The sequence below is a fragment of the Musa acuminata genome, chromosome BXJ3-2 (genome assembly GCF_036884655.1).
Source record: "Musa acuminata AAA Group cultivar baxijiao chromosome BXJ3-2, Cavendish_Baxijiao_AAA, whole genome shotgun sequence".
Lineage (NCBI taxonomy): Eukaryota > Viridiplantae > Streptophyta > Magnoliopsida > Zingiberales > Musaceae > Musa > Musa acuminata.
The window spans coordinates 19,840,576-19,865,576 of record NC_088350.1 but is presented as its reverse complement, the minus strand read 5'-3'; the positions used below and the strand labels follow the sequence as shown (position 1 = coordinate 19,865,576).

General features: G+C 36.1%; 1 protein-coding gene across 3 annotated transcripts; it reads right to left on the bottom strand.

Moving 5' to 3' along the window:
• Nucleotides 1-1,011: 1,011 nt before the first annotated feature.
• Nucleotides 1,012-24,074, bottom strand: LOC103972836 (calmodulin-binding transcription activator 4). Of its 3 annotated transcripts, none has more exons than XM_009387209.3 (12): nucleotides 23,706-24,073; nucleotides 23,048-23,179; nucleotides 22,818-22,933; nucleotides 15,680-15,768; nucleotides 10,984-11,029; nucleotides 8,387-8,870; nucleotides 7,433-7,713; nucleotides 4,338-5,017; nucleotides 3,590-4,172; nucleotides 2,646-2,936; nucleotides 2,179-2,320; nucleotides 1,012-1,368 (listed from the first exon to the last, which is right to left on the bottom strand). In XM_009387209.3, the coding sequence occupies exons 1-11, from the start codon at nucleotides 23,716-23,718 to the stop codon at nucleotides 2,264-2,266; spliced, it is 2,772 nt and encodes a 923-aa protein (XP_009385484.2). In that variant the 5' UTR covers nucleotides 23,719-24,073; the 3' UTR covers nucleotides 1,012-1,368; nucleotides 2,179-2,263. The 3 variants fall into 3 exon arrangements, with proteins under 3 accessions (XP_009385484.2, XP_009385485.2, XP_064994190.1); XM_009387210.3 differs by having other exon boundaries at nucleotides 23,048-23,173; XM_065138118.1 differs by lacking the exon at nucleotides 2,179-2,320 and having other exon boundaries at nucleotides 23,706-24,074.
• Nucleotides 24,075-25,001: the final 927 nt, after the last annotated feature.

Sequence of the window (25,001 nt, the reverse complement as noted above, 5' to 3'; positions counted from 1 at the left end):
TCTCTCTCTCTACCAGCAGATGTTCCAAGCTCTCGATCAGCATCACTTTCTTCTCCATGGCTTCTGTCCACGAGCTGTGTGTGTGTGTATGTGTGAGTGAGCGATAGTATTGCGACCCTTCGCTGCATGAAGGGTCAAAATAACACGGGCGCCCCGAATATTGACGCAGCAACGTGGGCACGAAAGGAATGGAAACTGCACCGAAACATGGAACCTACTCACCTATCGCTCCCACCACCAGGCCATGAGTGCAGTCACGTTCAAGTCGCAGGACGATGCTTTGACGTCATCGGTCGTGTGATGTGCTGGACGAAGCAATATCTTGTTACCGTGAGATATAGTTTCTTGTCCACAAGATTATATCATGATAGTAAATTTTACTTGAAATATAATTTCTCGTGATAAGATTTTTTGGTTATTAGTAAAAAGAAAAAAAAAATACATGTTTGTAATATAGTTTCTTGTTAACATGCATATAGAAATTAAGTTTAAAGTCATCCAATACTTCATTTTGTAAGTCGAAATCAACATTGTTTTGGATTTATATTTAAAGATAATACTTAAATGTTGAATACTATGTTTTCTTTACAATTGACATTGTTGGAAGATTGCAATAGACTTGAAATGCTATATTTTCTTTATAATAGAATCTATTGTTATGTTTTTTATCCATATATATATATATATATATATATATATATATATATATATATATATATATATATATATATTAAATAGGATAGTTTATCAACTTCAGTTTAAATATTTTTGGTCAATGGTTTAAACCAAACGAAGTTGAGAAAGCTCGAATAAAAAAAAACTATTCATGGATGGAGTCAGAGGACTCATACTAAATCTTGACGAGGACGACAAATCTTTAAGTGAGGGAGATTGTAACACCCTCAAATTGACTTATCAATTTCAGTTTAAGTATTTTTAGTCAGTGATTTAGATCAAATGAAGTTGATAGACCAGTTAATTCATAAGACCCGGGTCGTGACATTAACAAAGTGAGAGAAAAGTGAACTTTGGACCAAGAACAGAATAATACATGAAGGTAATGCCACAAATCTCGTAGCAAGCAGATACAAAGAGAGCAACCTCTACAAAGAACTATGTACGACCGCTAGATTACAGGTAGACAAACAGATAAAGCACCCGTTTTAGTTGGTAATGGCGAAAGATTATATTTAAACATATACACTGATCTAGAACTCATCTTCTAACCAACCTTTCGGAATGATCCATCCTTTAGCTGTTGCCGATCTTCTTTATCGTGTGCACGATTAAACTCAAGTTTGCTGTGATAGTTCCACACATCATGATTATTCTTCGGCTGTTTTATTATGTACAATTATCCAGCTTGGTCTGCAGAGAAAGAGAAAAGAAAGACAAATTATGGCCACAGAAGAAACTGCAAAACATTAATTACTGTCAAATATTCTCGAAGAAGAAGTATTTGATAGAACTCTAAGGTTTTATCGTAAAAAAAATAAGGGCTCCGATATCAAATGATAAGACCCTAAAGTCTTATCGTAAAATGCTCTGATACCAAATGATAGAATCCTAAGGTTTTATCGTAAAAGAAATGGAAGAAATAAAAAAAAAGGGGATGATCACTTCGAGGGGATCGACCTCCTTGATCGTTTCAAGGGGATCGACCTCCTAGGGTTTAGTTCACAGACTAGAATAATATTTCCTTCATTGATTGATTGCTTGTTGCAACGAGAACGCCAAGGATCGTCGCTCTAATACCAAATGATAGAACCCTAAGATTTTATCGTAAAAGAAAGAAGGGCTCTAATACCAAATGATAAGATCCTAAAGTCTTATCGTAAAATGCTCTGATACCAAATGATAGAACCCTAATGTTTTATCGTAAAAGAAATAGAAGAAATGGAAGAAAAAGAGGCCGATCCCCTCAAAGTCATCATCCCATTTTCTTCCATTTCTTTTACGATAAAACCTTAGGGTTCTATCAGTATCTTTTGAGATGAGATGTCTACTCATATAGACACGAGTTTAAAGATGGCAAGAACATGGGATGTAAGAATCACGAACTCCAATATTTTACTTCAAAGAAACTTCCTGTCTATAAGATCATTTAGATTTCAACATGTAGAAGATAGCATCAATGAATCTGTAACTTCACTGCTAAAGGTCACATTCAAGATGTACCTAAGAAACTTGTCGAGGAAAGACATTCTGAACCGGACCAGAAGGTTGCTGATTGCCAGACCATTGTGCTTCAGCTACCCCTTATTCAAGATTTTGTGGAAGCTGAATCAGGACCTTTGGGTGAAGACAAGATGATCGAGTCCTGAAAGGGGAATTTCAAGAGAGAACAGGCAAGAAAATTTCAGAACCTTCAACTTAACATTACAAGGGGCATCTAAAACTTCAGTTACATAAACTAGTGCTTAATCATAACTCCAGCTAATCACATGATTTTTAACAAATCTAACAAGACATGATAGACTTCTAAATAAATGACATTCCAGAAGCAGCAGCCAATTAAAGTTTCATGTTGAATGATAAAAGATGCACCATTTCCATCATTTCTGCAAACTCGGTAGTAAGCTGTAAATCTGTACCATCACAATCTTCACACGGTGTCATATGAATTCTAAGTTTTTTTTTTTTACCTTAACCTGTTGGTAGCTTTCAAGCATCCGGCGGTACTGCTGCCGTGCTCGAGGGCTCCCTACCACGGATGTGACCTTGAAGACAGCTTCATTAATAGCTGTATCCAAGTTTTGCCTACGTAAAACCTTGACTATGTCATCTTCTTCCTCGTCGATATATTCTGGCTCAGCTTGAAACCCCCGTAAGCCAACTCCTCTTCTATGCCATCGCAGCAGGGCCTTTTCTAGGACACCAACGCTCCAAAGGAGCTCCTTGTAATTTTCCCTTGCTAGACGACCTCTTACATGAGCCTGTCATAACAACAATTGAAAGAAGAAAGAAAAAAAAGTCATGACCATATGGCAAAGGCAGAGTACTGTCTATCAATGTCTACTCAAATAAAATTAGTGTCAAAACAAACACTTGTTCCAAGTAATGCAACACGTTACGGGTTGTTACTAGAAACATTCAAATGCAATTTTATATTTTCATGTAAAAGGATTCTATAGAATTCATTGAAAGTGCTCTTTGGAAGCAAGATTGTGATGTACAAATAGATTCTGGCCAAAGTGTGTGCAGTTCATAAATAACTAGAATACATTATGAAACCTAACTTCCAGAAATATATCGGACTTTCGTGAAGTTAAATTTATTAAATGTCTGAGAGACTTGTGCTTTAAGTGTCGACATCTAGGAAATTTCTCTCTCAAAGAGGAAACCACACTCTTAACAATTTAAAGTATTAAGAATTATTTTTATGCCACCATTATTAAAGATGAATTTGTTCATAACTACATTTACTTGTTGGTATATTTCTATATTTCATAGACATTCTATGAATAGTATAATAAGCATAATGATATCGAAGTTGCTTATTCTATGCAAACGGTAATGCCGAATGTAACGTGCAACTCATGTCCCGAATGTATGCAGAAGATCAAAAGAGAATGCAAATTTCAAGTACCTGTATCTTCACAATACATCTACGTTTCTGTAGAAACTCCTTTCGTCTTTTCCAACGCTGATAGTTCCTTTGAATTGACAAAGCTGCTTGCTCATATTTTTGATCACTAAAACCATAAAATGCTTTATGTGACCTTGATGCAACAGAAAGTTCATGTATGCCTGCTGGAGACATACATATGGCAGCTTCTTGTTGCTTCCTCCTGAAAGAATATGCTCGGAAAGCAGCTTGTATACGGGCTGCCGCTTGAACTGCATTTCTGACAGCTGCTAATGAATCTTTAAGTGAAAGTTGATCCTCTGTCCCACCATCTGAGTGGGCATGGGCACTCCTCTCAGATATACTGTTCACACCTCTCTGGACCTCCACATAAGCAGACTCCTCGAATCTCTCATTTCTCTCAGTTGTCAGAGAAAAAAGATGACTGGTTAGTGCAGCTTCTGAAAGATATCCAGCAAGACCTTTGTGACCACTGGCAGCAGCTAAAGAAGCTGGCGTTTTGCCTGCTGGATCATGTGCACTTGGATTTGTGACAACTCCGGCTGAAGCACCAGCAGCAAGAAGTGCAGCAACCATTTCTTCCCTGCAAAGTCGATTTCCCAAAAGCTATTTAAACATGTGTAAGTTATCAGGAATCAAGCTCAAAATTAGATAGATATGTTCTTTTAATTCTTCAAATAATTTCATTTCAGCCACACGCTAGGATTCTAGGTCAGTGCAAGCAAATGGATGCACTGATTTCAGATACCTTCCAGAACTTGCAGCCCAGTGAAGTGCAGTCCATCCATTTGAATCACGGTAGTTTATGCATACACCAGATTTGAGAATTGGAAGTAAGGCCCACTGATAACCCAAGGCCGAGATCATGTGTATGATGCATTGTTCTTGTTTGGATAGTGGATGATCTTTTTCGGTAGCCCCTTGATGCTTAAATGATAACCACTGATGCAACTTATCTTTTAATAGTTCTTGAAGGATTGCATTCATTATCTTTTCTGGAGCCATAGAGCCAGATAGGAGAGCTTCGATGATTGGTTCTAACCGATTTTTGGATCCTTCCAACTTCCTCAAAGGATCAACTTCCAGTTCAATATCTTCTTGAGGGTTTGATGCACTAGAAAAAAGTATCTGCATAAATTTGACCAGAGATAAGAGTTCCGCTGAGATTTTTGTTCCAACAGCTCCAACTGATGTACTACTGGAGCTTGCTCTTTCTGGCTTCTCACGAAATTCAAATTCATGTGGCTCACTGCAGAGTTGGCTGTTGCCAGATGTAATGCACAGTTTGACTTTTCTGGCACTTTGCTGGGGAGTTAAGCAACGGAAAACACCATCCTGAACAATTTCCAAAGGAACTTCAATATCTCCAAATAATACAGTCCATGTATGCTCAAAAGGACTGCAATGAAAGTCTCCTGTGATGATAACCTGCAGAGTGACAGTTTCATGTTAAAATGAACTCGACGACAGGATATGCACTGGTATCAAGCTATTGACCTATTGACTGGTACAGTCATGGTAAACAACTGATATCATTGAATAAAATAATAAAATAAATAGTATATGTACCAGTATCAAGCTAAACATTTCAATACCAGTATTTAGTTGGACCACTAGATACAAGTCAATACATATAGGTCCAACCAGTAGGTAAGACCTTGCTTAATACTTAAAAACTACTCCCTCTTGTAGTTAAGGTCACCAATTTTACAAACGATGCAAAGAACATATATTTTCCTTTAAAAAACAACTGCATTTCTAGCTATTTCAAATGGAATATTATGTAAATGCTGGTTTTGTTATACTCAAAAAATAGGGTACACTGAATTGAAGAAACAATTGGAAGTTGAACATCACACTCTAATTTGCAATAGAAACCAAGGTTCTCAATCTCAATGGAATACCAATTTCAGTAAATTTGCTGGACTGATATGATGTCGATGTACCAGGTGATAAACCAAACCTTTTATATCACTCAGTACCAGCCACAAAAATAACAAAGAAATAATACCAACTGGTATCAAAGCATGTAGCTGGTACAAAGGTTTTCAGTTTCCAACATTAGATCCATACCAGTCCGATTCATTCCTAAGTACCAAGACATGGTATGTCAGAACAGTCTATGATACCATTTGGCTAGGGGAGGGAGAGAGGAAGAAGGAAGGAAGGGAGAGAGGAAGAAGGAAGAAGGAAGAAGAAGGAAGAAGAGGAAGAGGAGATATATCATCGATGAGGCCGGCTGTGAGTGGCATATAAAGCACAATGATAGTTGATAGTGAGCATGGGCAGAAAGAAAGCAATGAAATTTTAGAAAAAAGTTGTAATAAATTAGTTTGGGATATAGAAAAAAGAGGTTAAGAGAAGATTCCAAAAAATTAAAAATTCAAACATTTAAAAAAGTAGAAATGAGTAATTTGATATCGTGCAACTAAATCATTGGAGATGATGTCACAAAAAGGAAGCATCATAGAAAATAATCTATTATCATATTTCGAAAAGAATGTGAAGCCAAATATAAGCTTATCAAATTTCTAGGATTGTTATACTATCTATGTTTTCCCCTGAAAATCTGAAGCCTTTAATCAGAATCTGTAACTAAGTGTTATTTATCCTAAACCAAGTTTTTCAATATTTTAATTACATTAATAAAATTTAATAATAATTTGAAATATTATTTTATAAGCTTAAACACTCAGTAAGTTCAGCTTCCTGCTTTCATAATTTTATCATGTCAGACCTATTAAAAGAGCCATGCAGACAGACCATATGATTGGATTATTGACAATCTTGTATTTGATTTTCTAGATGGATACTAATTTGACTATAATGTTAAAAAGGAAAAAATAAAAACTTAGTCAAGTACTTCAGCTGGATATAGAAATTAACCATAGAAATTAGTCAAGTTACTTTTGGAAGTATAAGTCCTTGCTTTTCTGGAGCATAACATATTAGAGGCTTCACAAACTTTAGGTTTCAACATATAATCAATACAACATGCAACTTCTGGAAGTAAATAGCATGTCATAATACCTATAATAAAGGCAGTTAATTGAAGCAGGAAATCTTTCAAATTTGCTTTTGGTCTCGGTGTCGTGTACATCTCTGATACTAACACTTACCAGATAATTCTCATTCCATGTTGAAATTTTCACATGTAACCAATGATGCATCATCTAAGGCTTCTAATCATGCTAAATAAGACAATATTTTGTACACTGGAATTTTGACTTTAAATAATGTGGATATCTATCTAATATTTTAGTATCTATATAAATGGTTTCTATATGTTGTGCATATGGTGATAACAGATTATCAAACTCGCACATAACATACACTTACAATACACAACTACAGTAAATATATGGAAAATATGTACTTGGATAGTGTATCTATGATGTGTAGTGTCCTACTTTACAAAGATTTGCTATATGTGTTTGTATTGTGACGTCTCATAACCTTCGTCCATGTTTCATTGGCAGTTAGAAATATCAAAGCAAGTGGGCATATTCCTGTCATACATTCTGTTCACGTTTGAAATATCATAAAGCAGTCATCTACATTCTCTACCATTACTTGGTTACTCTAGAATCAATCTATCTATTCATGTTGCTAGTACTCCATGATATAAAAGACAAGAAGGATAACCTGAAAACCAACCATTGAACATACACAAAAGTTAAAACCATAACTGTGATTTTAAAACATGTACTAATTCTAGTGTATATTACTTCCTACTCTTAGCCACCATCAAGTGGGCAAAATAGTACATACTCTCATGGAATACATTTCAAAAAGCTAACCCAGAATCAGTCTCGACAGAATACAGTGGATATCACCAAATACCTTTGTTGGTTCAGAAGAAAATGCCCACTCAGGAACGACTTCGCGTATGGTAAACAGATACCTTTCTGCTAATGTCAAACCTGATTCTGTTCGACGAGGAGCTCCAAACTGACTTTGGTCAAACCACATATCTGTAAACAAAGAAGAAAACTCACTTATTTCAGCTGAAGGAGCAGTTTCGCCAGTTCCTTGTATCAGCAGACTATAATTGGCTCCATAATTGTCTGCTTCAGTGGCATAAGATTGTGGAAAAAGGGATCCATGATGCCATTCCAAACCATCTGCAGTTCCATCATAAACAAGATGAATTATTAATCATATGGAGCTAACCTTCTTCAAGGTATAAAATTAATAAGATTATAGTGTGCTAAAAAAAATAGGCTAGCTGATATGTCAACAAAGAAAATTTTCATGACTGGGGAATTCATTGTAATCAAAGATAGCTAAAGTGGTGTTAGTTCAAATTATCATTTTCTGTTGTGTTTCTATTTGATATCACTAATTCTATTCTTCTTCCAAAACTTTATCATAGCAAATCAATTCATTGTCACAAAATGTATTCAGAGTAAGGTAGAACAAAGTTCAGCTTTTTTATGTAAAAGATATAGTAATGCAAAGTAAAAGCGAAGAAAAAGTTCAGATGTAGAGTCTCTTTTGAATGAAAAAGGCTGCTAATCAATAAGCTATTAACTTGTTGATATATTCAAAATTCAGAAGTTAAAATCATAAAAGGTTAAATAGATGGTTCACGACAACCAAAACGTTTAAATACAACTAAAAAAGAAACAAAAACATGGCTCAGTAATGCTTGATAAACTGTTCTGCATATAATATTACTTTCGTTGATTCAGCTCATCAAGAACCACAAGCAATAAACAAAGCTTAACAGATACATGATTCCAAATCTATCCAACTTGATCGAACAACAAAACATGCATGAACTCTTCAACTTACTGTCATATTGCAGACTATCTTCATTGTGACCATTTGACATTTGTTGGAATTTATCAAGTGGATTCTGAAGTGCCTCCTCTTTCGGGCTCCTTGTTTCATCTTGTGTATTATGTGTTTCCACATTCAGGTTGCAGAATGGGGGCAGTTCTTCTTCAGAAGAAGCAAAGCTATCCTTGTCCTTATCTAAGCTTAGCTGCTCTTCAAGCTTTCTCAGTGCTTGACTTAATTCTGGTTGCAATAATTGGTTAGTAGATTCTGATCTGTCCATTGTGTTTAAGTGGGACATCTTAATATTTCCTCCAGTGACCTGAGAAATAACTTCTTCCACTGATCCTGGACTACATGAGTTCTGACAAGGATCATTAAATTCAATGGTACGAGAATGAATTCCCTGTGCTTGATCATTACTGACACTCGTGCTATATCTCAGAGTTGGACAAGAATCAATTGAGCTGCTGACAATAGATTTAGGAATGTGTCTTCCCTGGGTTGCAGAACAAAGAACAATAATCATATCACCAGCCATGGTAACTTAAACCTTGTTTCTCAGCAGTATACTAGTGGCACAAAGAACTCAGAAAGCATAAGCAAAACACTGATGACTCACAAAATAAAACTTTTCCTGAACTAAACTTTCAGTTTAGATATAAATAAGAGCTGTAATATTTTTCACAAACAGTCACTCATAATTTGATATTTCACTAATCATTCTATATTTATAAGTGATGTCATAATTTTTTTTCTAGTTCCATATTTAAGATTTGCATAAACTAATTTACTAGTTAGAGCAAAACTTGAATATATATACATATAAATACATGTATATATACATGTATGCATATATATGTATACATATATATATATCTGTATACATATACATGTATAAATGTATATATATATACATATATATATATACCTATATACATATATATATATATACATATATATATATACATATATACATACATATATATATACATATACATATATACATATATATATACATATATACATATATATATATATATAAATACATATATATATATATATATATATATAAATACATATATATATATATATATATATATATATATATATATATATATATATATATATATATATATATATATGTATGTATGTATGTATGTATGTATATAGATGTTTCAAGAATCATTTTAGGACTATATCTGGTTCTTCATCCGATACTTCAAAAATCATTTGGAGGGTTATATCTGGAAGGCTTTCAACTTATTCATATTATGCGATCTCATTTGTTAAAATCCAAGTACAAAACATTTTTCCTCTGCAGGATAATTTTATATATGTCTTCCACTAGGCTACAAAGTCACTAGATAGTAAAAACTGAAACTCACTTCCAACGAAACCCCTTCCTCCTTTCCTCCACTTTCAAGGAAAAAGAAAAGGAAAAAGGATCTCAAACCAGTTTTAAAGCATAATTTGATTGTGATAAAATACTTGATAGATAAATCCCAGAAGGTCATAAAATAGATCATCTCCAGATACTAAGTGGCACTTAACAAACAAAGTAGAATAATTTGAAGTTGAAGAGAACCAAGTACCAATTTAGAATTCATGAAAAGGCATATAAATAGCAAGGTTTTAAGTTTCAGTCCAAGATCTCTACTGATCACTGCCGGACCAATATGGGTCCGGTACACACTGGCAGACTAATATATGGTACATTATCAATATGCAGGCACACCAGACAGCACAGACCAAATATAAAGAGGGAGAGAAGAAGGAAGGAGGAGGAGGGAGAAGAAAAAGGTGGAGGAAGGGAAGGAGATAGCAGACAAGGCAGAGAGGAGGACAGTGGAGGAAGAATGGAGGAAGAGAAGGCAAGGCAGAGAGGAAGTGGCAACACAAGAGGAGTGGTAGAAAAAGAAGGAGGAGGAAACGGAGAAAGGAGGAAGAGTGAAGGAAGAATAGATGGCGGTGGAAAAAGAGGAGGTACACCAAAGAAGAAGCAGCAGAGTCATGACAGAGAAATGACAGAGTGATGAGAGAAAGAAAGGAGGGAACAGAGAAGAGAGACCAAAGAGAGGGACCGGAGGAAAGAGTGAAAACTAGAAAAAAGTTAACTGTCATAAAAAAAAATATAAAAATAATTTTAAAAAAGGGGTATGAACACCGGGCTATAGGTTAAGCACCCACTGGTCTTGGTTTTATTCACTAACACTGGGAGGTAAGCTAGGTTTAGCAGGGTAACTGTGCATTAAGTCACTAACATCTGTTTTGGACTGGACCAGGTAAAATCACTCAGTCTGCATCCCAATTTCTCATCAGACTGGTGAATACAAGTCAATATGGATTGGTCCAACCAATTTTCAATCCTTGGTAAAGAGTATGAAAACAAATCCTTTTAAAAGATGCTTGTGTCCGAGCTAAATGCTTCCATATTATGTTGCTTTCTTTTGTCTTGGCTTTTTCCTTTCTAAGGTGATTACTGTGATATCCTTTCTTCATACTGGGGTCTTTTTTCTTCTTCAACAACTTTGTATAAATGTCTTTCCCTTCCATAAACATGACTGAGCTGAAAAAAGAAGCATGTCCAGAATTTGAAAAAAAAAACAAACCTTGATAACCTCTCTATAGTGTACGAGAACAATGTGGTCAAAGGCCCTGCAAATAAGTAAACACAATAAGTAGGCATGTACAAATCTGTGACTACAGCAATATATTGGAAACTAGATTCCTAAAACTGAAACTTAAATATAAAGTGGTCTGGCATAACATTGAGAATGGAATTCATTACAGTTGTCAGGCTGTCAGTCTTATCAGCCGTAGCTCAAGCTTAGTTATGTATGAAATAATCAACCATAACACTCATTCATATTACTAACTAGAAATTTCATTAACAATATAATCTAGTTTAATATGACCAAAAATGATATTTCCAACTTCGATGATGATACTTTTTAGTATTTGGCTATAATGAACTTACTGATATCAGTATAAATTAAAATGTTACAATCCTTCCTGAAAAGGTTGGTGAATATACCCAGAATTGCATACAGCACAAGTCAGATGAACTCCATGTGCCCCAAACCACAATAGATCCTTCCATAAGAGAAAGAAGAGCGGGAAATAGATAGAGACTTGGCAGAATAACAAGTCCCAATATCGACCTTACATTTAAAAGTCCCACAGGGCACTTAAAGTGGAGAATCCTGAAGAAGAATATACAATACATGTGATCACCCACAATTAACAATACATCTATGGAGCTTAGCCAGCAACTACCAGCAGTCAGAAAGATTTCAAGATGCATCTGTTTCTCTCAAGCCTAAGATGTCTACATAGAGGCCAACAGCTACAATCCAGAATCCAGAGATTAGCACAAGAATAAGTTAATATCTCTTTCAATGCTACATTTTCTGAGTTTTATATGGGAAAGTAAATCAGTGACAACTCAGACATATATGCAGGTGTCGAATGCAGCAGCAAGATGGAAAGGAGATGTAGGCACAAGCAGAGGAAAGATAACTTGCATTGCATAGATTACATATGATGCTTGTGTTTTAATGTCTTGAAAATGTGAAATTTATGAAGATGAGGCTAAAGGATACTTAAAAACCAAAAAATCCTCTTTTCTCAGCTCTTCCACTTGACAATTAAAGTTCAACTCAATGATTAATAAATGTCTAGAACATGGATATAATGCATATATTTCCAACATGGAACACACAATTTGAGCATCCAGGTAACCCTGCATTTTTTTTTTGTATCAAGGTAAATGAGATTAATTTTCTAAAATGAAGTCTATGTAGCCGCATATGTGTACACAATCATATGGCAGCATTGCATAGGATCTATACAGATGCAAAAATACAATTTGATTGCATATATAGCCTATATGATGCCTTATGTGGTCAACAGCCACTTGGATGATTCACATAGACATGTATATGCAATCACATATAAGTAGCCAAATATACAGTCTGAATAAGCAGGGACATCCTCAGTTCTATTATTTGTGCTATTATGTTATTTTAATAATTTAAAACATAAATTTTTACCATGTATACCTTTCGCATGTATTGTAAGGGCAAGTTTTAGTGTCATAGTAGGACTTCTCAAGGGTCAAGATTGCTAAAACTGGGGAGGGAAGAATCTCAGCTTAAACAATTAAAGATTCTAAAATGAATTTCAAAAGCATTATTTCTAGTATCTGTTGATTCTGATATGAGACAACCGATCGATATCAATATCATTCAAGAACAATATGATTTTAATCGATTTTTTTACCATATAGTTAAAAATCAACAGGAAACAACTAGAATCAATTGAACCCAATCAAAGTTGACCAATACGGGTCAATTTTAGCCAACTCCACAACGTCTAAAGAAAAGCATAGAAGAGAGAAGTAGGAGGCAAAGAAGATAAAAGCTGAGGTATAGAGAAGATCAAAAAATAAATGATTATGACTATGAAACAATAAAGACACTACTACCATTTGTTTATTGTTGCATCCACCACACTTACCATCTACCATAAATGTTACAATATGTATCATTCATCATATACTATAGAGATAAAAGGGTATTGAAAGAAAGAAGGAAAGGATATAGAGTAGTCTTTTATCTCTTAGAAAAATAGAGATGCTATCACCTACAATGAAGTGTGGCTTATCTTCAAGTTGGTAAATTTATTAATAATTAAGGATTGCAATACCACCTGTTATGATTTGGTACAGACGGTATAACCGATCCAATATCTTATGGATAAATTGGACAATTCAAGCCTGGTATAAGGCATACAGCCCGGTATAGGTTTGTACCAGGCTACCAGCAACAAAGTTTGCAATACCCCTACCCCTAAGTACAATTCGACACTGGTGGTATTAATCAGTCCAGCAGCATACTGGTATGTGAGGCCTATACCATCTGGTACAGGGCCTGCACTGCTGTTACACCCAGTTCAGGATGGTAGATGACCTGTATTGGCAGTTTTTTTTTTTCTATAGTTTCAGTTTTTTCAGTCTTTTTTCAGACTCAGTATGTATCAGCGTACTGACACCCAGTAGACCGATACAGACTGGTTCAATACCAGTCGAAGCCCTCATAGGAACATATCGGTGCACAAAATTATGAATCTGGCCATACAATAATTTTTTTAATTTTCAGGCTCTTTTTAAAGCTTGATATTTTGGTATGTACTGACACATAGTATGTTGGTACAGCTTGGAGCCGTATTAGGCCAGGTTAGGATTGACACTGGTCCAGTATCCAAAATTAAGGACTTTGGTAATAATATCTTTATAGTTTATACAATGACAATACCAAGCCATAATGTCTCAACTAGTTTGGGTTGCCTACATGGATTTTTCTCCACCATTAAGCTCCATGTAATCTGAGATCTGTAATAAAACCAAGAGCATTCATATCTCCATTGCTGGTTCTAGTAAAGTCTTCTTAGGTCTCCTCTATCCTTACACCACTAATTCAAATTGCTTCATATCATTTAGTCACAGTATTTATAGGTCTTCTTTGAATCAATATATACATTTCAGATCATTTTCTTTCTTTTTATCCTTTATTACGGCAACAAATAATTTCTTTTAAATTGAAACATTTCTTATCCTATTATTTATAGTAACCCTACATATGCAGCCTTATAATTATCTTTAAAAAATTAATTTTAAATGGAAACACAGTCATCACACAAAAACCCTAGCATCCATTTCCAAATTTATCACTTAGATTTTGTTCTATAAATAATGTGCTTACGAATCTCTCAATCCTATTGAATAACTGATCTAAGATACCTTAACAAGGTCTATCGTGTCGTGGTATACCACCGGGTATGGGTAGTATGTATTGATCCGACAAGGGACCGATACATGGACTGCCCTATACCGAGTGATCTATGTTATATAACCCCTTATCGTCCGATACAAGATCTGTACAGGTCAGAATGGTCAAAATCCGATTGTTACCGACCCGTATCGGTCGATAACAGTTGGATTTTGATCGATACTGATCAAAGGCCAGGATTTATTTCATTCAAATAGTCCATTTAACCATTTGAACCATTGCAAAGGGTTTTTAAACCCTTTTTACCCCTTCATTCTCTCCCCTTTCACTCTCTCTAACTCATTTACTCTCTCAATCACTTTTTCACTCATATATTTCTCTCATTCTCTCATTTGTACTCTCTTAAACTTCACAAGGCTACGATTTGTGGATTGGATCAAACTTTATAGGCTAATTAAGGAGGATTAACACCTAAGTTAGAGGAAGAACTCCCTAATTAAAGGTATGTATCTTTTTTCTCAATTTTTGATGATTTTTAAATTAAATAAGCCTATTATATGTTCTCTAATCAAATATATATGTTACTTTTTTTCTTAATTTATATTTTTTGCTATAGTTATACTAAATTTATATTTATTTCTAACTTAAAAATCTTAATCTATTTTTTTTTTTAGGACTATTTGGAGCTATTTTTTTTATCAATTTCTTATATCGTTAGCACGACGAGGTACACCGGTATGAGGCGGTACATACCATACAGCTGATTGACTGGTACATTAGTTTAGACTGGTAAGGCAAACCTTGCCTGAAACTCTTAAGTTACAAAGACTTTTTATTCCTAAAACTACATTTCAAATATTTGATCATATTCCTACTTAATTTATAATCTTTATTTCTAAGGTATGTCTTCATAATTCAAGTTTAAAATTTAATCTCAACTAAACTATCATCAATCAAAAGAATATCATAAGCCAATAAATAAACCATGATTATTTATTCAATATGCTTTAGTTTATCCATTACCAATTTACAATGATAATTTATGTTTATTTTTAATATAATTTTGGAGATGTATGAAACTTGTTAAACAGATTCCCTATAGTCCTAATCAATTAATGCAATTTCACTAGGATCGATTCATATCAACCAGTATCTTTTGGTACGGGCATGAACTAGCAATGTGGATGGAAAGGGCATGCACTTGTCTCTCTCTCTCACATGAACCCTTCTTGCATCATCAACCACTACCCCCTTCAACAGACTTCATTTCATAACTACATGTAAACCGAAGTTCCAAAATTAATCTCATGCACAAAGTATCATATAAACTTATGGTTTAAGGTTGCTAAAAATTGCTGACAGCCAAATAGATATAGCAGATTCTATTTATTTCAAAAGAAATTACAATACTAAGACAATTATGAGCAAAAGCAAGCTATAATACATGGTTCAATTGAAAATTATGATAATTAATAATTCCAACGATCCAGAAGTAATTAGAAGTAGAATAACTCACGGATCTAGCATCCAATAACTCCTCCTTTGAAAACAAGAATTTGGTTCCCCATGGGCATAATAACAATTTATTGCTTCATAATTTCCAATCTGGCAATGAGTATGCATATTGAGACAATGAATTAGCATAAAATTCATCAACAGCATAACCAAAAAATATACTAAATTAGCCAAAGTATCAAAAACTGACCAAACTAAAATCATTTATATTGCAAAGCAAAAAAATTAGAAAACGAATGATAAATTTGACCATATGATGACATGCAATTTTGATCTACTTTCTTTCTACAATTAAGGAAAACAAAAAAAAGTTGGCATGATTTCTGAAATATGTAGCATAGCAGTTTTTGGTGCCAAATGCAACTCCTAAACTCATGACTACTGATTGATGTTAGTAAGGATTATAATTTCGGTTCATACTAGTGCACCGAGCAGGCGGGATACACACCAAGGCATACCAACAGTTGCCCAAAATCATAAAAAATCTAAAAATAAAAGAAAGTTAAATTAGGGTTTTTAAGTCAGAAATAAATATAAACTTAGTATAATTTTAGTAAAAATAATATAAATTGACATAATATCAATCAAATTTTGATTAAATCATCATTAAAACTACTACTAATAATAATAAAAACCTTAATTAAAATCTACTTAAACCTATTATATCATCATAAACATATGATCCAATTTTTAATATGCATAAAATATAAAGATTTGACCTATTAGGTGTCTATTTTAAAAAAAATCAATATTAAACGTACTAATTACAGCATTAAAGATCTTAATTACTCCATAATTAATACTATTTTACCATCCAAAATATATCAAACAACATATTAGACATTAAGTCATACACCATATATAATAGGCTTAATCATCTCATAAATCAATAAAAATCTAGAAAGAGAATATATACCTCTTGATCAGAGTGCTCTTCCTCTTAATCCTCTCAAATTAGCCTCCTAAATTTGATCTAATCCATAAATCATAGCTTTGTTGAGTTTAGGAGAATGAAAATATGAGAATAGGAACGAGATGTGAGTAAAAAAGAGTTTGAGAGAGTTTAAAAGATTGAGAGAGTGAAATGAATTGAAAGAGGGGGGGAGGAAAGGGTTTAAAAACTCTTTTCTAAGCCTCAAATGGTCAAATTGACTATTTAAAATAGGGCAATCTCAGCTCTTGATCGATAACGATCGAAATCCGATCATTACCAACCGATAGAGGTTGATAATAGTTTGATTTTGATCGTTACCGCCCGATACAAATCCCGTATTGCCCAATACGGGGTCAAGTGATTGGTGCTGCCCGATAGAGGGCAATCTGCATACCAGTATCCTGTTGGATCAGTACATACCGCTCGTACCGGGTGGTACGCATTGGTACAGTAAACTCTGATTGTTAGGAATATATTTTTTCTAATACATACTTAGAAGACAGCTATTGTCAAAAAGTTTCTCTCAATTATCTTGGATTTCATACTTATTTTGCGCCTTATAAGTCATTGCTTTTACAGTTGCAATTAGATCCCATAAAGTCCAAGAATTTATTAAAGGCCTATCAGGTAATAGCTGAATTTACTCTATGTAACAACCCATTCACTAGATAAAAATGTCTGTTTGTTCTTCTAAGCTCAGGCTTACAGATTCATATGTGGGATGAAGTCAATAACTATACGCTTTACAAAATGGATATACTGTGATGGGATTCAGTTGTATTAGAAGGAATTGCTCTCAGTTCTCATACTATGAGTTCTAAATTCTCACTTCTCATACTATGAATTCTAGAGTGTTGGATGGCACTATCAAAATTATTTCTCAAAGGTTCTTAATTACTAACAAAGTACTCTCACTTCTCGTACTATTTGCTTTACAAAATGGATATACTGTGATAGAATCCAGTTGTATTAGAAGGAATTGCTCTCAATTCTCATACTATGAGTTCTAAATTCTCACTTCTCATACTATGAATTCTAGAGTGTTGGATGGCACTATCAAAGTTATTTCTCGAAGGTTCTTAATTATTAACAAAGTACTCTCACGACTGGAACTATGAGTTTTAAAATCTCACTTTTTAAACTATGAATTATAGACTGCTGGGTGGCACTACCAAAGTTATTTCTTGAAGGTTCTTAATTATAAACAAAGTAGTTTTAACTTTTGTGTAAAGATGTTAATTGTTAAAAACATTCTACAATATTTTCTTGAATTGCTTTCTATAGATCAAGAAGCTTAATCAAGTTGCATAAAAGACGACAAGCTACACATGACTTGCTACAATTTTTCTTTGAACTGCTTGCATGTCCATATCAGATATATAGTGGACGTACGGTACTTCTTGGACATTTGTGACTTCATCTTAAATCCAATATCTTTAAATAATTACAGCCATGATTGGACTGTCTCATGATGCTTGTAGGATACCTCATGTATACTTCTTGGGAAAACTTTGTTTACATAAATGTTTATCATCTTATACTACAGGACATATGATTAGATACATCGTTTCAGGTCACTTGCATTAAACATTTAATATGCAAAAGTAAAATAATGATCTTATCCCATTTATTTCAAAATTGATTATTATCTTGTCTATATTCTCAAAGAACTTTCATGAAGAATAGGTCAAAGGTGTCAGTTACCTATTATTATTTATGTGTATGTGCCTATATATTCTAATACCATAAATAAATATAATGATAAGTAAGGTATGCAATACCGTTCCATACCGGTGTTTCGAGGTTGGCTCGGTACGATACGGTACAAGCATACCGAGCTGTCACGGACAAACTTCTAAACAGGATGTTTGATGTAATGCTTATGTATGTCCGTGTCTTTTGGTATGTTCATGTTTTGCACAACATGTAGAGGGACGACCGAAGGTTTAATAGTCTAATTTTAGTTAGGTTGATGGCTGCTTTAGGCTTGTAAATAAAGGTTGTGTCATGTGAACATTTGTGAGAGATTTTCGGTTTGTAGTGGACCATTTTGACCCTTTGTTGTGCAACTGTTCAGAGCTTGTAAAGTCTGTTTGTAATTTGCATTGTCTATGAAGTGTTTCCTGGAATATTTGCTTGTGGATCCCGAGTGAGGCGTTTTCTCTAACCCGTTTTCTCTTTTGTGGGTCCTAAGGGACCATAGAAGATTTTGGGGAGGCTGACCTTTGCGGACGGACACGCAAGGGTGCCGCACGACTTAGGCAAAACTAGCTAAGTCCGTGATAGATGGTATCAGAGCGGGATAAGCACTCATAGAAACACTTGGCATGCAAACATGGGGGACCTAGCGAGGCTGCGTTGAGGGCAGTCAGCACACGCGCGACCATTTGGGGGAAAACGGGTATAGAGATGTAGGGAAAAGGAGTCGCTCAGAGGAGCGGGCATCTGAGATTGACATTCAGAGGAATGGCCAACCCTTCGTGCAAGAGGCACCACGAGAACAAGTAAGCTTGGAAGAATGTGGAGCGCACAAAGGTTGGGATGGCTGAGTTTGAGTTACGGCTCAACGTTGATAACTATACTTGATGGTGCTCAAGGCAAGCGAGGTGCTTGGTAAAGGATGAAACAATGCAAGGTGGAATGAGTTGCTCAGCGACCGAAAAAGTTGTGCAAAGCTCACAGAGGTGACGGGAATTGCTAACTCGAAGAATTCGGTACTCATGCATGGGCTTATATGCGGACGATGGAATGTTCGCGGCCATCCCAAGGCGACCGAAACTCGGCGTCATAGAGCATTGAAACTTTCTCTTCGGTATGTGAAGGATACATCGGTAGGAGGCTGAAGTGTGCAGCGAGTTCAGCATGTTGCTAGGCCTTGAGTGGTGCAACGGGGGCTGTATTGACGTGGAGTCGCAATCTAGCAAGTGCGTTTACAGGAAGCAGAACAATGCACAGTTTGTTTAGTAAATCGGAGTAGTTCAAGGAGATGGTGGTCTCCGAAATGAAGAGAGATGTTGCTCTAATGGGACAGTTATCCAGGAGGGATAGATCTCGGTTTCTCCAAGTATTTAGAGTTTTCCAAGTACCGAGACAAGGCTGAAGGGCAGAGGCCAAGGAACTTCGTAAGACCGGTGTCAACGAGCTTCTCATCAAGATAGCCGAAAGTGAAGGACTTTGAGTCATGCAAAGGGTACACGACTAAGGAACGAAGCAGGCAGTACGTGGTGCTGTACCTTTGCTACTCAGTGAAGTAGGCGGCAGGGTTAATGGAGAAGACGGTACAATCTTAGAGGCGATCAAATCTATTAGAGAATTACTCCAAGTTGGGGTGAAAACTTCCTGCATTCCAGAAGTTCGATGGCATTGAGAAGGTAAATCACAGTAGCAAACTCAATGCAAAGAGTGCAAACACTTCGAGTGCTTCAGAAGTGTGAGCAAAGAGCAGGCGAAGGTTAGTAACCAGCTCGTTGCATGGAGTACAACCCTTGAGGAGGCGGGCAAAGTCAAGTAACTATTGCATTCTCAACTCTTAAGAGAATGGGTGAAACTGAGTACCCCAATTCTCTTATCTATCCAGCAGAGGAGTGCTGCACAGGTTCAAAGACCCTTCGAAGATAATGGAAGACAATAGTTATCAAATCCTCACCAATAGTGATCAGTACTACCGAGAGTAGATTATCCGCTTCATTTCCCAACAGAATGCCAATCGAAAGCAGAAGTGATACGAATCTACTTGGAAGTGACAACTAAATGAAAGAAGAGTCGATGGACATTTTATGAAGGAAGGACCCAAAACTTCGAAAGTTTACGAGGCGATGCTCGTTAAAGCTCCAACAAGCATCCACCCAGTTCAAGCAACATATGATATTTGAGAGACTGGCGCATAGTAAGGATGGTCTTTTCTTTCATCTGGAGTATCCGCAGGAATCAACAAAGATCAACACAACTCAGCCAACCCCACACTAGAGTCAAAGTCATTGGCGAGTTGAAACAGCATAGCGGATCAAAAGGTTCGACTACTCAAAAGCAACAGCGGAGAGCAATTGGGAGCCAAGAGACGTATTGTAGTTGGAGCAAAAGATTGAAGACTCAGCAAAGGCGAGGAGTTGCAGTGTCGGTAAAGGCTTCGACGAGGACGTCGAAGGAATAAGTGGGGGAGAATGTCATGGCCAAACTTCTAAACAGAATGTTTGATGTAATGCTTATGTATGTCTGTGTCTTTTGGTATGTTCATGCTTTGCACAGCATGTAGAGGGACAGCCGAAGGTTTAATAGTCCCATTTTAGTTGGGTTAGTGGCCGCTTTAGGCTTGTAAATAAAGGTTGTGTCATGTGGACACTTGTGAGAGATTTTCGATCTATAGTGGACCATTTTGACCCTTTGTTGTGCAACTGTTCAGAGCTTGTAAAGTCTGTTTATAATTTACATTGTCTATGAAGTGTTTCCTGGAATATTTGCTTGTGGATCCCGAGTGAGACGTTTTCTCTAACCCATTTTCTCTTTTGTGGGTTTTGTGGGTCCTAAGAGACCATGAGAGGCTTCGGGGAGGCTGACCTTTGCCTGCTCTTTGCTCATGCTTCTGAAGCACTCGAAGTGTTTGCACTCCTTGCATTGAGTTAGCTACTGTGATTCACCTTCTCAATGTCATCGAACTTTTGGAATGCAGGAAGTTTTCACCCCAACTTGGAGTAATTCTCTAATAGATTTGGTCGCCTCTAAGATTGTACCGTCTTCTCCATCAACCCTGCCGCCTACTCCATTGAGTAGCAAAGGTATAGCACCACGTACTGCTTGCTTCGTTCTTTAGTCGTGCACTCTTTGCATGACCCGAAGCCCTTCACTTTCGGCTATCTTGATGAGAAGCTCGTTGACACCGGTCTTACGAAGTTCCTTGGCCTCTGCCCTTCAGCCTTGTCTCGGTACTTAGAGTTTACCTCTGCATGCTCCACCTCCTCAGCCCCTTTCACGACCAAGCGTTCTCCCTCCATGAGAGCAAAGGATCAATGACTTTTACAAAAGTCTCACCTCTGCGATACCATGGCACTGCCATGCCCATGGCCCTACTATCCGTCACCTCGCATCTGCATCCCTTTTCTTCACGATCAGTAGATATGTCTTTATGGCACTCCTCCGAGTCCACCTCCATTCTAACTAATGCTTAATTTTGGGTAGCTAAGTCCCTTTGGACTCGTCGTCACTTCCTCGCCCCTTTCAACCCCCTGTTTCAACACCTCTGTGTTCTCCAAGTAGCTCCCTTTGGTCGATGGAAAGACAGACTGCAACTCCCATGTATGGCCTCTGCCATCACGTTGTAGGGTTTGCACCGATTCTGTTCTCCTTAGCTTCCTTGGTAGCAACGTTCGCTTACTCGACCTTGTCCTCTGACTTGCCAGGTTCCCTTAAGCGAATATGGGCTCTGGAGCAGTCCAACTCTCCAGCTGCTTCGATCATACCTCTACATGATCAAGTCCCTCCCATGGGACTCACTAGTACTTACATTCGAACTTTTCCCTTTGTGAAACACAGCCCTCATATGTTGATGACCAAGGCTTTCATCCGATGTAAAATTCGATGCACATACGGAAGATCCGCCTTTGCGATACTATGGCCTTCACTCCTTGAATCCATAGCTCTTCTTGTCATCGTGTTGTTTACCGAAATTGCATACGATAAGTCATTTGTAATGTTTTATATCTATAATATTTTTCTCCTTTATGCCAGTGCAGTATTGCATCTTGTTCATTTTCTTAATTTTTTAAGATTTCATCTATTGCCATATCCTTGCAACCCCTCCCTGGTACTGTTTATGGCTTCATGCTTAAATTATTACTTGTAAACAAATAAACTTCAGCATATCTAAAGAAAGCAAGAAATATAGGACTAACAAAAACATTTAAGGAATAAAAAAAGGATTATCTTGATAGATCTATTATACACAGCCTTGTCCCTGCAAGTAAAAAGACAAATTTCCTTGACTGGAACCCTGCTCACACAGGTGATAAAGGAGTAATTTTATAATGGCACAATGCTCACCCTCATCAAAAAGATATGGATGACATTAAACAAATCTTTTGATGAGGCAAAGCAAGCAAACCTCAAGACACAGAATGAAAGAAGAGAAGAAAAATCCTCTGCACGAAGACATGGAGAGTATAAAAGCAACATCCTACATAAAGAAGCATACTAAAAGCTTAACACTATGTACCTTAAGTCGCTCATGCCCTTCACGGATGGTTTTACCGTTTCTCTTTTTCCTCCATGAGTGGCCATCATTACGAAAATAACGAAGCACTCTGCGGTTGAAAAGAAACAAAGAACCACCTGTCAAGAACAAGAAAGTCGAATCAGAAAATTGAAAAGATAGAGGGCTGAAGACCCTTAATCAAGCACATTAGAACACTGTAGGTATAAGATTCAACAGAATGCATCGATTACTAGGTGGCTTCTGGGGAGGCTTCTGAGTGATCTCAAACGTCTCATGATTCTGCAGAATAAACAAGACTTCTACTGGCTTCAACCACCGGAACTGAGTTTCTTTACTTAACTTATTGATATCAAAGTCTGTAACTGCACAAAAGAGATGAAGCAGCTTAAGTCTGTTCCCGCCTTGCTTTTCACGTAACAATCATATGAGATAGAGAAGATTCTAAGACACTTTTTGACACAAAATTGACCATTCAGAGGCAATAAAAGCAGAATCAACAAGTGTATTCATAGCCAGAATATTCCCAGAGACACGATCACAGCTAAAAATTTGCCATCAGCAGTCCATTCTTTCCACATGAACCAGAAGAAGATAAGTCATACAACTCCACTCTCATCAAGAAACAAGAAACCCAATCAGCAAAAAGTCAAACAAGCCGAAATGTAAGCTTAAAGCTCCAATCTTGCAGGGGGGATAGCAATCAAGAACCAATCTTTTCACAAAGAAGAACTTATCCGGTATCACGCAACTAAAACGGAACCAAGATTCCTTCTTTTTATAAAAAAAGTTAAGACAGTTAGAAGAACAATTACCGCTTAAAATCAAAGGAGAGAAAGTAAAGGAAAAGGCAAACAAAAGAAGGAAAACCCAAAATCAATCCGAACGCACCTCGCTGCATCATATCAGTCCTCCGTCGCGGGACCCGAGATCGAATCAAATCGGAAGGAACTCTCAGGGTTCAACCCTGGAGAAGGAAGCAACTCCGAAGGCAGCAACAGTCGCAGAGACCGCCGGCGGTGAACCACGGCGATGAGCGGAGAGCGGCGAAGTGCCAAAGAAGCACGGAAGCGGGAGAAAGAAAATACAAAACCCGAAGTATATCTCTCTCTCGGTTTCAGATGTGAAAGGAATGGAGTAGAGAGATGAAGAAGAAGAAGAAGAAGAAGAAGAAGAAGAGGGAAGAGAGAATGGGAGGGGAGGGGAAACAGACAACGGTAGGAGAGAGATGCCCGCGGTCGCCTCTTTACAGTATTGACGACGGTATGTTGACCCAAAACGTGTCGTGCATTTGGATGCACTGATTTGCCACTATTCCATATATTGTTGTGAGACAATATTTATATATAGTATGCTTACGCCCAAAAATTCAAATTTATCATATTATATACATATATATATATATATATATAATTAAACATATGGATATATCATCATAATTAGTGTTCATGAATTGATCATCAGGGCAATGAGATTTGAATTTACCTAACTTGTTGATGCTCTTTAGTTTAGAAATGATTACTATAAATATTACACATCAAATTGGATGGGTTCTTTTTTTTTTAACTTCATTGGTGTAATGCAATCTTTTGATCTTCAACTCTCTTCCAATCTTCTTTAGGTACTTTATTTTTTCCCCAACATCAAAGTTTGACTCTGTGAAGGAACACAAAAAGATAGAAAAAAATAAAAAAATGAACATTAGTGTAATTTGTAAAGGGTATTTATTTATATATTTAATTTTTATTTTTATTTTTTTCAAACTCACTGGTAATGACGGTGGGTAATATACAAATGGTAATGAGGATGAGATATGTAGAGGATCTAAATATTTGAAAGTACATATATATATATATATATATATATATATATATATAATATTTTCAGAAATTATGAAAGAATAGATATGTAAAAGCATGTTATATAATTGTAAATAGAGCAACCATGTAAGGGGCAATACATGAAAGAGCCTTAGTTTTATAAGAATGTATTCCATATCCTAACTTAAATTTAAAGGAACAAATACAAAAATTATTGTTCTTATTTAGTCTACTCTTGTCTCCTATCCCCATAATTAAAGCAGAAAAAAACAGGGAATGACAACCCAAAAGGTATTAAGAGCATGTTGGGCACATGCTCTAATGTTCTGTCCATCAAAGTGAAAGACAAATAGACATGTTTTAAGGA